This window comes from Ochotona curzoniae, unplaced genomic scaffold (assembly GCF_017591425.1).
Source record: "Ochotona curzoniae isolate NIBS_2020 unplaced genomic scaffold, NIBS_Ocur_1.0 contig_2861, whole genome shotgun sequence".
Taxonomy (NCBI): Eukaryota; Metazoa; Chordata; class Mammalia; order Lagomorpha; family Ochotonidae; genus Ochotona; species Ochotona curzoniae.
In genome coordinates this window covers 4,545,141-4,556,839 of record NW_024465620.1, presented here as the reverse complement: position 1 = coordinate 4,556,839, position 11,699 = coordinate 4,545,141, and the positions used below count along the sequence as shown (strand labels likewise).

General features: G+C 53.8%; 1 protein-coding gene across 1 annotated transcript; it reads left to right on the top strand.

Moving 5' to 3' along the window:
* Positions 1-6,653: 6,653 nt before the first annotated feature.
* Positions 6,654-10,792, top strand: A1BG (alpha-1-B glycoprotein). Its single transcript, XM_040978161.1, has 8 exons — positions 6,654-6,761; positions 6,837-6,872; positions 6,965-7,234; positions 8,117-8,389; positions 8,693-8,992; positions 9,177-9,473; positions 10,081-10,368; positions 10,650-10,792. Exons 1-8 carry the CDS (start codon positions 6,728-6,730, stop codon positions 10,655-10,657), a joined length of 1,506 nt encoding a protein of 501 aa, XP_040834095.1. The 5' UTR covers positions 6,654-6,727; the 3' UTR covers positions 10,658-10,792.
* Positions 10,793-11,699: the final 907 nt, after the last annotated feature.

Genomic DNA, 11,699 nt, shown 5'->3' with positions numbered 1-11,699 from the left:
ACCGCCATTTCTAACAAGGGCAGCCGTTCATCCCGTGTCCTCTTCATGCGCTACCAGTCCGTTTTCTAACTGGGTCGCCAGTCCGCTCCCCTGTGGTTCTTCGCTGCCGTCACGGCCGCCTCACAGGTTCGCGTGCAATACGTGTCCGAGGTGGCGGGGTAGGGTCGCCGGCCACGTGTGTCTGCCGCTGGGGACTATTCCGGGCGCACGCGCGGCCGCGCGCGGCTGCCGCTCAGCTTCCTGTGTCCAGTCGGGCTGCGACTCGCATCTACGGGTGTTTTGGCAGCCTCTTCTCTCCTTTCACCCCCTCCCAGTCCCCTAACGTTCTCCGTGTCTTGCTGGTCGGCGACAGGTCCTCCAGAGGAGGGCCCAGGATTGCGCAGGTGGAGGCCATATTGTGGTGCCGGACCTCGAAAGAGGGCTGGGCGGCAGGTTCTCCACGGCCACGGACTAGGAGCTTCCACGAGAGACTTGGGGTTCCCGATCCCAGAGCGCTCCTTTCTCTGGAGACCCGGCTCCCAGGGTCACCCGTTTCCATCGAGAGCGGACCTCTCCCGGGACTGGAAATGTCGGTGCAGGCCCTGTGGGGGAGGAAGGCAGAATGGGGCATAAACCTCACCAAGAATATCGTCTTTTTTCTTTTTTAAGGATTTACTTATTTTTCTTGGAAAGTCAGATGTACAGAGAGACAGAGAAATCTCCCATCCGCTGGTTCACTCCCCAAGTGGCCACAACAGCTGGAGCTGATCCGAAGCCAGGGGCTTCCTCCGAGTCGCCTTCGTAGGTACAGGTTCCCAAGGCTTTGGGCCGTCCTCAGCTGCTTTCCCAAGCCACAAGCAGAGAACTGGATGGGAAGTGGAGCATTCGGGATATGACCCAACATCCATATAGGATCCTGGTGCGTTCACCATTAGGCTGCCTCGCTGGGCCCAAGCATATCTTTGTAACAGTCCAGCAAATCCTAGAGGGTTACCCCCTGTGCCTGGGCAAGAGGGCAGAGGTAGAAAGCTCACCCAGCCAGCCTATTCTGGGCAGCAAACCTCGGGGCTGTGCCCCCCAGGGACCTGTGGATGCTCCTGCCCACTTAGAACCCCTTCCTCAGTGACACTGGTGGCCAACCTATGGCCCTTTCACAGCCTATATGTGGAGTGGTTACTAGCCTATACACACGAGCAGGTCTGGGACTTGGAGCAGCCCTGGTGGACCTTCCAGAGGCAGCAACCAGCCAGCACACACCTTTGTTCCCAGCTGTGCTGTGTAAGGCAGCATCCTGCAGAGCCAGACTTCAGGTATAACTGGGGCATCTCCAGCCACTTGAAACTTGACCTGGGCCCTGGGGCAGCTGCAAAATTGGCTAAATTTTGCACTGGGGTCACATATAGGTGCCAGTTCGTGTCCCAGCTGCTCTACTTCACATCTAGCTCTCTCTCTGTGGCCTGGGAAAGTAGTGGACAATGGCCTAACGCTGCCACTGCATCTGCATAAGAGATCCAGAAGCCGCTCTTGGCTCCTGGCTTCAGATTGGCTCAGCTGTGGTCACTGTGGTCATTTGGAGAGTGAATCAGCAGATGGAAGAACTTTCTACCTCTGCTTCTCTCTAATCTGTCATTTCCAAAAAAGGAAACGACCCAGAAAAAAAGAGGTTGTCTCTCAAGACCCTAGTGCTGGGTCTGTCCGCAGCTCCCCATCCCATGCTCGTAACAGGTGTCCAGCAGCTGAGCCCCCCACCTCCACCCCATTCCAGGGCTATTTCAACTTGCAGGCAGCTGAGGGTGTCCCCACAGTGCTCCTCCTTGATTGCCCCAAAAGGACACAGGTCCTGAAGCTGGCTTCAGCCGAGGAATTAGCCTGCCGTGGTCTGAGGAACAGAGTCAGCTGCCTTTCCTGCCCTAGTCCTGATCAACATGTCTGAGCACACAGGCATGGAACACGCCAGGATCCCTTATGGGCACTGGTTCTGATCCTGGCAGCTCCCCTTTCCATCCAGCTTCCTGCCTGTGGCCTGGGAAAGCAGTCAAGGACAGCCCAAAGCCTTGGGACCCTGCACCTACCAGGGAGACATGGAGGAAATTCCTGGCCCCTAGCTTTGGATTGGCACAACACTGGCCGTTGTGGTCACCTGTGGAGTGAATTATGGGACAGAAGATCTTCCTCCCTGTCCCTCCTCCTGTCTGTATATCTGCCTTTGCAATAATAATAATAAAAACAGAGAACAGCCAGGGATTGAACTGATACTTACATGGGATGCTGGTGTTATAGGCAGCAGTACCACCTGCTGTACTGGGCCCTGCCTTCCCATCTGCCCTGCCGCCCTTAGGTTATTTATTTGAAAGCCCGAGTTACAGGGAGAGACCAGAGAGGCAGTGAGTATCTCTTCACCTGCTAGTTCACTCCCCAGATGGCCACACAGTATCTAGGGATGGACAGGCTAAAACCAAGGATCATGGCATACCAAGACTCTGTGTTAATGTCTTCTCCCTATTCTAAGAGTTGATGGCTTCACGTAAGATAAGGATTAATGAAAGCTTTACATGATATTTGGGTTTTTTCAGGGTATAAGAGACTATGTATTTTTTTTTCAGTATGGATGCATTTTTTTATTACAAAGTCAGATATGTAGAGAGGAGGAGAAACAGAGAGGAAGATCTTCTGCCTGATGATTCACTCCACAAGTGATCACAACAGAGCTTCGCCGATCCAAAGCCAGGAGCCAGGAGCTCTTCCTGCAAGTCTCCCATGTGGGTACAGGGTCCCAAAGCTTTGGACCATCCTCGATTGCTTTCCCAAGCTACAAGCAGGGAGCTGGATGAGAAGTGGAGCTGCCAAGATTGGAACCAGCACCCATATGGGATCCCAGCATGTTCAAGGCGAGGACTTTAGCCACTAGGCCACCACACCAGGCCCAAGACTATGTATTCTTAGACCAAGTGTATCATCCTGAAAATGTGGATGATGGCCTCAGTGTAGATTAATAAAACCATTTCTCCTTTAAGCATCTTCTTGTTATCTGTTTAATAAATCCTGTCATCTGGTCCATGAGTGGGGACTTGAAGAAAGCTGGGAGACCCCGAAAGGAGAACAAAGTGCTGAAGCTGATCGAATTTTTGGCATTTTATAATGGAAAAGCAGTATCTGCTTCAAGGACTGGTGACAGGAACAGGGGCTAAAGTTTGCACTTATGAAAGTGATAAGTTGTCACATCACTTAAGGAACTTTATTCTGTGCTGTTAGTCATCATGGCTACTGGCTTCACCCTACAGGGAAGTACATGCTTAACTGCAAGGTTTGGGCTAAAGTTTTAAGACAGGCACAGCAAAGAGGAGAAATGCTTCCTGTGAAAGTCCGGACTCTAATATCAACGAGCTTTAAGCCCTTACAGTCAGACTAGGAGGTGTCTAGGAAGGTTGTCACGAATATGAAATATAGACTGGAGTCCCTCAAGAAATGAAAATATACCAACCCACGGAAGAAACTGCAGAGAGAGGAAGAAAGAGGCTTCTGCTCCCACTATCGAAGTTAGAGAAAAAGGAAAAGGGTGTCTAACCCTGCAGTAGAACAGGAAGCCTGCTTCCTCTCTGATTCTGATGGTAATTCAGAAAGTGCATCAGAAATTATTTTTTTAAGATTTATTTTTATTGGAAAGTCAGATAGAGAGAGAGAGGAGGAGAGACAGATCTTCCATCCAATGATTCACTCCCCAAGTGACTACAACGGCTGGTGCTGCACTGATCCGAAGCTAAGAGCCAGGGGCCTCCTCCAGGTCTCCCACATGGGTGCAGGGTCCCAAGGCTTTGGGCTGTCCTTGACTGCTTTCCCAGGCCACAAGTAGGGAGCTGAATGGGAAGCGGGGCTGCCAAGATTAGAACCTGTGCCCATAAGGGATCCTGGTGCGTTCAAGGCAAGGACGTTAGCCACTAGGCCATGGTGCCGGGCCCAGATATTGTGTTTAAAGTACAGCATAAGGGTTTGCAACAGTTAGAGAAAGAAATAAAGCTGATATGTGGGAGAAAAACAGAAGCCTATAGCTTTGTCAGATATTATTACTAAAGTGCAATACAAAAATTTACTAAAGGAGATAAGAAAACTAGCTAAAAGAATCGGTAAGTTTGGGCACGACATGGTGGCCTAGTATATCTACAGCCCAAAGCTTTGGGACCCTGCACCCACATGGCAGACCCAGAAGAAGCTCCTGGCTTCATATTGGCACAGCTCTGACTGTTGTGATCGCTTGTGGAATGAATCATTGGATGGAAGATCTTCCTCTCTGTCTCACCTCCTCTCTGTATATCTGACTTTGCAATAAAAAATAAAATAAATCTGGGCCCGGCACCGTAAGCAGGGAGCCAGATAGGAAATAGATTAGCTTGGATTTGAACTAGCAACTATATGGGATGCCGAGTTTAAACAAGTAGATGCTTAACTTGAATGTCACTATACTAACCATTATTTTTTTGTACTGTTTTTTATTTAAAAGCAGAATTGCTAAGATAAGAGTGACAGAGAATCTTTCCTGTGCTGGTTCAGCACTCAAACCGGCAGGGTGGGTTCAGCAGGGCAGCAGGCTTTTCCCATTCCTGGCATGTGAACCTCACGTCTTTGTCACCTCCTGCCCTTTATCAAAGGAACAAAAAGCAATTGAATCAGTATTAGGTAAAGGTGATAGTAATTAATGTATGATCAATTATAAGATTTAATAAAGAATCTGTGATATATGCCTTTATAAATTCCTTTGATTTATGAGCTTTTCTTTTCATTCTGTACTCTTGATATTTTAAGTAATATTAGTTTATGTTTAGTGAAAATTGATTTTGGATATAAGCAAACCACTTGTCACTATGTAACCACATGTGCTGCCAACCATGGAGTTCCTGGCTCCAGCCAGGTCAGTGCAGGTTTGAATGAGTAATAGCTTGCTGAAAATATTTTCTCTGAAGTAAAACAATAATAATGATTTTTAGGAATGATTTTGTAATTCTTTTTTTTAAAGATTTATTTATTTATTGTAAAGTCAGAGATACAGAGAGGAGGAGAGACAGAGAGGAAGATCTTCCGTCCGATGATTCACTCCCCAAGTGACCACAACAGCTGGTGCTGCACCGATCCGAGGCCAGGAGCCAGGAACTTCCTCCAGGTCTCCGACATGGGTGCAGGGTCCCAAGGCTTTGGGCTGTCCTCGACTGCTTTCCCAGGCCACAAGCAGGGAGCTGGATGGGAAGTGGAGCTGCCAGGATCAGAACCAGCACCATAAGGGATCCTGGCTTGTTCAAGGCGAGGACTTAAGCCACTAGGCCACTGCACTTGGCCCAGGGTGGAAAAATTTAAAGACTACAGGAATGGGCCCAGCACCAAGGCCTAGCGGCTAGTCAGAAGCTCAAGCTGGAACCCCTGCTTCATGGGCAGCAGGGACCCCAGCACTCAGTGTCGCTTGCTTCTTCTCAGGGTGTGTGTTAGCAGAAAGCTGGAGCCAGAAGCAGAGCCAGCAGTTGAACCCAGGCACTCTGACAGTGAAGTCCTCAGTGTCGTCTTAGCTGTAGCACCAAGCACCTGCTCCCAGGCATGGTGTCCCTGAGTCACAAGTGAGCCACGGTGTCTGACAGGCCAGGGTCAGCCTCGACACTGCCTTTTCAGTGCTACCCAGAGGCCCGCCCGGGTTGCTGGAGGTCCAGATGGAGATGGGACTCACCTGCAGCCACACCTGTTGTCTCCATTGCCACAGGCATTTGCCCTCTTCCTCCCTACTTGGGAAGGCACAGGTGGAATGGTGTCCCTGGAGCAGTGGGCCCTGCATGTGACTCCAGAGGAAGGCCATGGTCTCTGGATCATGGAAGATGGACATGAGGGACTGCTCAGAGGGGGCTATCTGGAGGGTGGGGCCCCTGAGCGAAGCTCTTGAGGTGGGGAAGGTCCACTGGCAGCACCCACCCAGGAAGCGAACTGCTGCTGTGGTGTTTGGGAGAGCTAGGGCAGCGAGCCTCTGCCTCTTCCTGGGAGTCATGCTGCTGATGCAATGACTGTGCACACATGGGGGCTGTGCAGTGAGCCCAGTGTGGGAAGACATTCCCATGTCCTACCCACACTCCACACTCTACCTCAACAGTGTCTCCTCTGGGAGAGGTCTCAGAAATCCAGGAGGCTGCTGGGTGACTCAGTCCCAGCTTGCAGGCTCCACACTGGTGTATGCTTGAACCTAGGGGCAGCAGGGCCCATGCCATGGGCTGGAGTGGAAGATCTAAGACAAATGAACTGGGGCAGATCTGATTCCAGGTCCTGGATGTCACCCAGCCAGTGTTGGGGAAGTGGGGACCACAGCTCCCAGGTACTGTGAGTCTGCCAGTAGCGTGAGAACAAGCCCAGGAAGTAAGCATGGGGCACCCACCTTGGTGCCACAGGGTAATGTGTTGTGGCCAGCAGAAGGTGCTGTGTTGGACCTCAGGAGGGCCCTGGCACTGCTAGCTAAGCCCAGCAGGTCCTGAGGGAGGGGAGCCTGCAGTGTCCCCTTCTCAGAAAGGATCCCAGTGCTCCTATGAGGCTAGTTTATGGTCATTTTAGCTTATTGGTCATCTATTACTATTGACAGTCCCTACTGCTGACCTCCTGCAATGCCCTTTGTCCCCACCCCAGGCAGCTCCACCCCTGCTTTCTGGGAAGAGGTATGTGGTGTGGTCTTCCTGCCACCCCAGTCGTGCGCCCCAGGCACTCTTGGGCAGCTGGGTGCAAGGGGCCAGCAATGGGTGCATGGGTACCCCTCCTGCTGCTCTGGGGTGAGGTACCTAGGGCCTGGGTTCCCCCAGGTGAGAGGGGTGGGAATGGGGGCTTCACAAGCCTTGTCCCCGCAGGTCTCTCCTGGTGTCCAGAGACAGAAGCTGCCACTTGTGAGTATGGGGCTGGAGCCAAGGGAAGGCGGGCACTGCCCACAGGTAAGCCACTGTCCCCCAGCCCTGCCCTGACCTCAGCTCTCCTGCAGTTGTGGATCCCAGGCCTCTACTGCTGGCAGAATCTGTGACGCCGGGACAGTCTGTGTCATTGACATGCAAGGCAATTTTGCCGAGCCTCCTTTTCCAGCTGTTGAAGGATGGTGTGTCCCAGAGCACTGTGAAGCTTGATGAACCAGCCTTCAGCCACCAGTTCCTGCTGGGGGAAGTGACAGATGAATCTCGTGGTCTTTATCGCTGCCAGTCTGGATCGTCTGATAGGTGGACTGGGCTGAGCAACCTTGTGGAAATAGCAGGGAAAGGTGAGCTGAGGCATTCAGGAGGGGTGGGTGAAGGTGATGGGCCACACTGCCATTTTCCAGGACCTCTGGAGAACTCGGGAATGATGGGCTGAAGGTTGGGTGCCCTGTCTCCCAGGGAACCTGGGGTGTTTAGGACAGCTGGGGGAAGGCTAATAAAGCCCCCTTCTTCCAGACTCTGTGGCATTCATAAGGGACAGGGGGATGATTGTGGGTGCCTCCCTTGCCTAAGGATCCAGGAGTGTTTCACAGGGGTGAGGGGAGAGTTGGGGCTGATCGTGGTGTCCCCTCTCCCCCCAGGCATGAGGTTTTCAGGAGTGGTGGGTGGTGGGGCAGATTCTCTAGGGCAACCTGGGGCGTTCCGGAGGAATGGGGGTAGGGTTGTGTGTTTTCTATTCTCTCAGGAACCTAGGGTGTACAGGAGGAGTGAAGGGAGGATAATGTGGGCTCCTTCTCCGGGGCTCCTGGGGCATTATGGAAGGATGAGAAGATGATGGGAACCCTTCTCCAAGGGAATCTGGAGTATTGAGGCGCAGTGGGGGAGGTTGGTGCGGCTGCCCTACTCCCAGGGAACCTGGACTCTGGGCCTCAATTTTCTATCTATTGAGTGGGATGATGTTGGTTCTGCTGCAGAAAATGGTATGAAAGAATGTTGAGTTCCTCAAACTGCCTAGGTAACTCTCACACATACTTTGTATCACCCTGCTTTATGTCTGCTCTTTGCCTGTGCCAGCCACCTTTTCACTCGCGCCCTCCTTCCTCGCATTTCCATGAGTGTGTGTGTGTGTGTGTGTGTGTGTGTCCAGGGTCAGCTGGGCTACCCATGTTGGAATTCTGAGTGGAGTGGACTCACTCACCGACCCAGCCCTCCCTCTGCCCCTGCAGGGTACTTGCCTCCTCCTTTGCTGTCGGTGGAACCAGTGTCCTGGCTCATCCCAGGCTTGGAAATGACCCTGCTGTGCCAGGGGACATGGCAAGGTGTGACCTTCTTGCTGAGGCGGGAAGGCGATGACAAGTTTCAGGACATGGCTGAGCCTGATTGGAATGGGAAAGCCACCTTCCCTGTCAACCAGGCGGGCAACTACAGCTGCAGCTACCGGATGCAGGCAGCAGGTCACCTCTCAGAGCCCAGTGAGACTGTGACCATCGAGGAGCTGGGTGAGTGTCTGACACTCTCAGAGGTCACAGGAGGAGGGGCTGCTGGGAGGCAGAGTCTGTTCAGCTCAGCTGCTGCCCCCACTGAGGACCCTCTTCAGGGCCAGTCAGGGTAACAATGGCCACTAAGCTGCTTGGGCCCCAGAGGGCAAAGGAGATGGAAGGAAGAGAGGGAGGGTGAGGGGAATAGGTGGGAGCTGAGCTGACCACAGCTCTGGAAGAGGCTGGGGGTGGGGGGAGGAGGAGGGGGCAGGCTGTAGCAAGTGTCCTTGGCTCCTGGAGACAAGCGACTCTTGTGCCTTGCAGCTGTGCCGCCGCCACCCAAACTGTACATCAGGGACAGGTCAGCTAAGATACCGCACCAAGGTACTTGCGTGGACTTGGAATGTGTCGCGCCTTTGAGTGGCGTGGAATTCGAACTGTGGGGAAGCAAGAAGATTCTGGTCCAATCCATGAGCACCACCAGTCCAGATCGCATCTCCTTCCACCTGAATAGAGTACCGCAGGAGGGAGGAGGTCCCTACAGATGTAGATACCGGCTGGAGGGCAAAATGCACAGCCCCTGGTCTGCGGACAGCGCACCAGTGGAGCTGGTGGTCAGCGACGGTGAGCATAGGCCTGGTGCTTGTGTGCGGGAGGGGTGCGGGTATTGGGAGGGAAGCATTGCGGAGGTGCAGAGTTGGCGGCCTGGACTCCATGTCCCCAACTGCAAATATGGTGCTGTTGATGCTGACAAAGAGTTATTGTGTCAACACACTGGTGTTGGGTCAGCTCGCGGCCTCCTCCACAGGGAAGCTGCCTGCTCCGCAGTTGTGGTCTGAGCCTGCGACTCGGAGTCCAGCGCCAGGCACGCTGGTGAGGCTGCAGTGCCTGGGACCCAGGGCCGGCCTGCGCTTCGCCCTGGTGCATGAGGTCGCAGGAAGGAGCTGGGTGCGCGATTTCCAGAGCCCCGCAGACAACGAGGCCCACTTCGAGCTGCCTGCCGTCTCCGTGGTGGACTCGGGCAACTACAGCTGCGTGTACATGGAGCTGGCGCCGCCTTTTGCAGGCTCTGTGGCCAGCGAGCAGTGGGAGCTGCATGTGGATGGTGAGTGTGCGATGGGGTCGGGATGCTTCTGCTTGCGGGTGAGAGGGGGACCCCTCCTTTCCTTAGGTGCCACAGGGCTGTGGTCCTGGTTACTGCCCTCTTGCCCACATTGTGGCGTCCTGCGTGGAGTGGGGAGGTCGGTGGCTGAGGCTCCTGGGGACACTTCTGACTTGGGCTTCTTTTGGGCCAATTTCCGGAGTTTCCTGCTTACTGTCATCCTGTAGGACAACCTCCCTGAGCCTTCCTTCCCCACGTGGGGCGTGGTGCCTCCAGTTTGCTAGTCAGGCTTACCCTGGGGTGAAGGTCCCACTGCCAGGCCTCTGGGCAGTACTCCCTGTGCTAGTATGTCCATCCTTCCACTCTCACAGCCAGAACCCCCGTGGGCACATCTGGGGCTCCTAGAAAGCTCCGCAGAAGCCTTGGGGAGGGTCTACATGGGGGACTGCTGGGTGACCACAGACAGTGGCCGCAGGAGAAGCTCACCCAGGGTGCCCAGGAGATGTCCTCTGGGTCCAAGGGAATGAAGGTCTAGGTCCCCAGACAGCAGCCATTCAGGTGAAAGCTGAGGGGCTGAGGGCATCACCGGTCACGGATCTGCTTTGTCTAGGACCCCTGCCCAGGCCGCAGCTCCGGCCCATGTGGAGCGGGGCAGTGACCCCAGGCCGCGATGCCTTCCTGCGCTGTGAGGGCTCCTTGCCTGGAGTCACTTTTGAGCTGCTGAAGGATGGTGAGGAGGAGGCCTTGACAAGTCTGCACACGGATGGTGCTTCTGCTGACCTCGTGCTACTCTATGTGGGGCCCCAGCATGCTGGCAACTACAGCTGCCGCTACCGCTCCAGCGGGGAACTCAGCTTTGTGTCAGAGCTCAGCGATCCTGTGGAGCTCCTGGTGGCCGGTGAGCTGGGTTCCAGTCTCCGGCCTTTGCTTAGGCTATGCCTACGCTGGGTGGGGTCCCCTTCACGCAGCCCCTCCTAGCACCCCCACCAGTGTCCTCACCTGCAGCAGGGCCCACCCCTGTCCAAGATGCATTGGACTGGGCTAGAGGGCGTGGTGCTGGGGGCTGTTGGGGGCAGCTCGGGGACCTCAGGGAGGTCGGCTGTGGTTCCCCTGGGAGGGAGCACTGGAACCCCTCTCCCTCATCACTTCTCTTTAGTCACATTTGTCACATTTGTCCAGGAAGTTGATGCGGCTGTGGACTGAGGATGCTGACGGTGGCCCTGACAAGTGCCAGGAGTGCTGACCATCCTGTCCTTGTGCCCATTTGGGGACTGGTAGACTGCCCTCATCATTCCTGGGAATTAATAAAAGTGAACAGACTTCAGAACGTGTCTTTGGCTAGAGGCTCCAGAGCAGGCCCTGAGTCCAGAGGGGTTGGGCTCGCAGGGCTGATGGGAAGTGGGCTGGCATACTGTGTCCTGGCAGTGAATGGGGTCTGCATTGTTTCCCGGGACAAATACTGGCTTCTCAGGTCATAGTTTTTGGGTTTTTTGTTTGTTTTTTAAACCTTATTTTCGTTTGTTGGAAAGTCAGATTCACATAGGGAAGCAGAGATAGAAACATATTCCATATGCTGTTTTACTCCCCAAGTGAATGCACTGGCCAGATCTGATTCAATCCACAGCCAGGAGCCAGGAGCTTCTTCTGGGTCTCCCATGTGTATACGGAGTTCCACTCTTTGTGTTTTGTGCTATCCTCTATTGCTTTCCTAGGTCAGAGCTGGAACCTGGAATGAGAGTGGAGCAGCTGGGCCCGGTGCGATAGCGCAGTGGTTAAAGCCCTCGCCTTGCACGTGCCAGGATCCCATACGGTTGCCAGTTTTAATCCCGGTAGCCCTACTTCCCATCCAGCTCCCTGATTATGGCCTGGGAAAGTAGTTAGGGACGGCCCAAAGCCTTGGAACCCTGCACCTGCGTGGGAGACTTGCAGGAAGAGCTCCTGGCTCCTGGCTTCAGATTGGCTCAGCTCTGGCTGTTGAGGTCACTTGGGGAGTGAACCATTGGACGGAAGATCTTCCTCTCTTTTTGCCCTCCTCTGTATATCGGCCTTTTCAATAAAAATAAATAAATCTTAAAAAAGAAAGAAAGTGGAGCAGCTAGGACTCAAAGCAGCTTCCCTGTGCGATCCTGTTACTTGTATGGTGCAGACTTTTGCCCTTAGGCTATCGTTACAGTGCTGTGTTTCCTTCTTTAAAGGTATGTTTAAGCTTATTTGATGTTCTTAAAGATT

Excerpts from the sequence above, each read along its gene's own strand:
- A1BG (XM_040978161.1), top strand. The coding sequence starts at position 6,728 with ATGGGTGCATGGGTACCCCTCCTGCTGCTCTGGG. Across the intron at positions 6,873-6,964 it reads AGAGACAGAAGCTGCCACTT|TTGTGGATCCCAGGCCTCTA; the intron begins GTGAGTATGGGG and ends GCTCTCCTGCAG. Across the intron at positions 8,993-9,176 it reads GGAGCTGGTGGTCAGCGACG|GGAAGCTGCCTGCTCCGCAG; the intron begins GTGAGCATAGGC and ends CCTCCTCCACAG.